General features: G+C 47.9%; 1 protein-coding gene across 1 annotated transcript; it reads right to left on the bottom strand.

Annotated features, from left to right (window-relative positions):
* Nucleotides 1-896: 896 nt before the first annotated feature.
* LOC144707154 (pathogenesis-related protein 1B-like) lies at nucleotides 897-1,256 on the bottom strand. The gene has a single exon (XM_078580271.1). It carries the CDS (start codon nucleotides 1,254-1,256, stop codon nucleotides 897-899), a length of 360 nt encoding a protein of 119 aa, XP_078436397.1.

A 1,256-nucleotide genomic window follows, 5' to 3' on the forward strand; every position in this document is an offset into this window, starting at 1 on the left:
GAGAGAGAATAAGAGAGACCGAGCGCGAGAAAAAAAAGAGAGAGAAAGAGGAACAGAGCAAGAAAGATAGTCACCAAGAGAGAGAGGGCAGAGGAAGATTGACATAGAGGAGAGAGAGAGTAAGCAAGAGAGAGAGAAAAGAGAGACAGAGAACGAGAGAAAGATTGACCGAGAAAGAGAAAACAGAAAGAGAGAGAGCGAGAGAGAGATGGAGAGAGAGACGGGGAGGAAGGGAGAAAGAGAGAGAGAGAGAGAGAGAGAAAAAAAGAAAGAGAAAGAGAGAGAGAGAGAGAGAGAGAGAGAGAGAGAGAGAGAGAGAGAGATATTGGTTAATTTGCGGTACTTGTGTACCTTTCTGACTGTTCATATTGGTTAAGTGCAGGTAAGGAAATGCTTGTATTTTCTCTTGTTTCTCTTTTTAAACACCTGGGACGCAGGGCAGAATCTTGATGGGTTTGATAATGTATCTCTTCTGTTTTCCCGATTAAAGTACTTATCCAGGATAGACGTAATAAAAAAATGCAAACAGTGTAAGCATGTACAAATAGACGTTAGGTATAGAACAGTAACATTAAAATTCTAGATGGATCGTTTCTCAACTTCAGTGCACCCTTTATCCCACTTAGGCGTAGAGATTTTGATTCCGTAGTCCCCTACTCCAGTTCTCTTTCACGTACTAAGAGACGCCAGAATTTGTAGCTGTATCGCGCGGACGAATCGTGGGTTTCGACCACAAGAGTCAAGCATTAACCAGGGGTGTCACTCGATCGAGAGAAAGACTGGATTATTTATTTGGTCCGGATGCAAAGTAGGGGCATCCATTTTGAGTATACACCATAGAGACGCGTCGAAACCGGACTCTGATGACCTCCGGGCGAAAACCCTGGGGAGAAAAATTAAAATGGCCTCTGGCCTACCCAATTTCCTTGTGGGTCGTAGTTGCAGACGACTATGTACGCCCAGAGCTGCACTGGGAGCAGCCACAACCGACCCTCTGGGTGTCTCCCACACCACACCTGAGTGTAATGGCCGCACACCTGCCCGGATATGCACTGGTTGCTGCTGGGGTCGTAGTAATGGCTCTCTCCCACCCACGTCCCTACCACTTCCGCCGCGTCCCCGTATCCCATGTAGAGATTCTCGCCGTAGGGACCCTGGGAGTGCTGAAGAGTGCACGCACCGGCCAACTGGTTGGCATAGTTCTGCGCGTCCGCCTGAATATCTGTGTCCCAGCTCAGGGGAGCAACGCCTACCAT

Source organism: Wolffia australiana, chromosome 8, assembly GCF_029677425.1.
Source record: "Wolffia australiana isolate 7733 chromosome 8, ASM2967742v1".
Taxonomy (NCBI): Eukaryota; Viridiplantae; Streptophyta; class Magnoliopsida; order Alismatales; family Araceae; genus Wolffia; species Wolffia australiana.

Bases quoted from the DNA above. Each gene is read 5' to 3' on its own strand.
- LOC144707154 (XM_078580271.1), bottom strand. From the start codon at position 1,256: ATGGTAGGCGTTGCTCCCCTGAGCTGGGACACAGATATTCAGGCGGAC.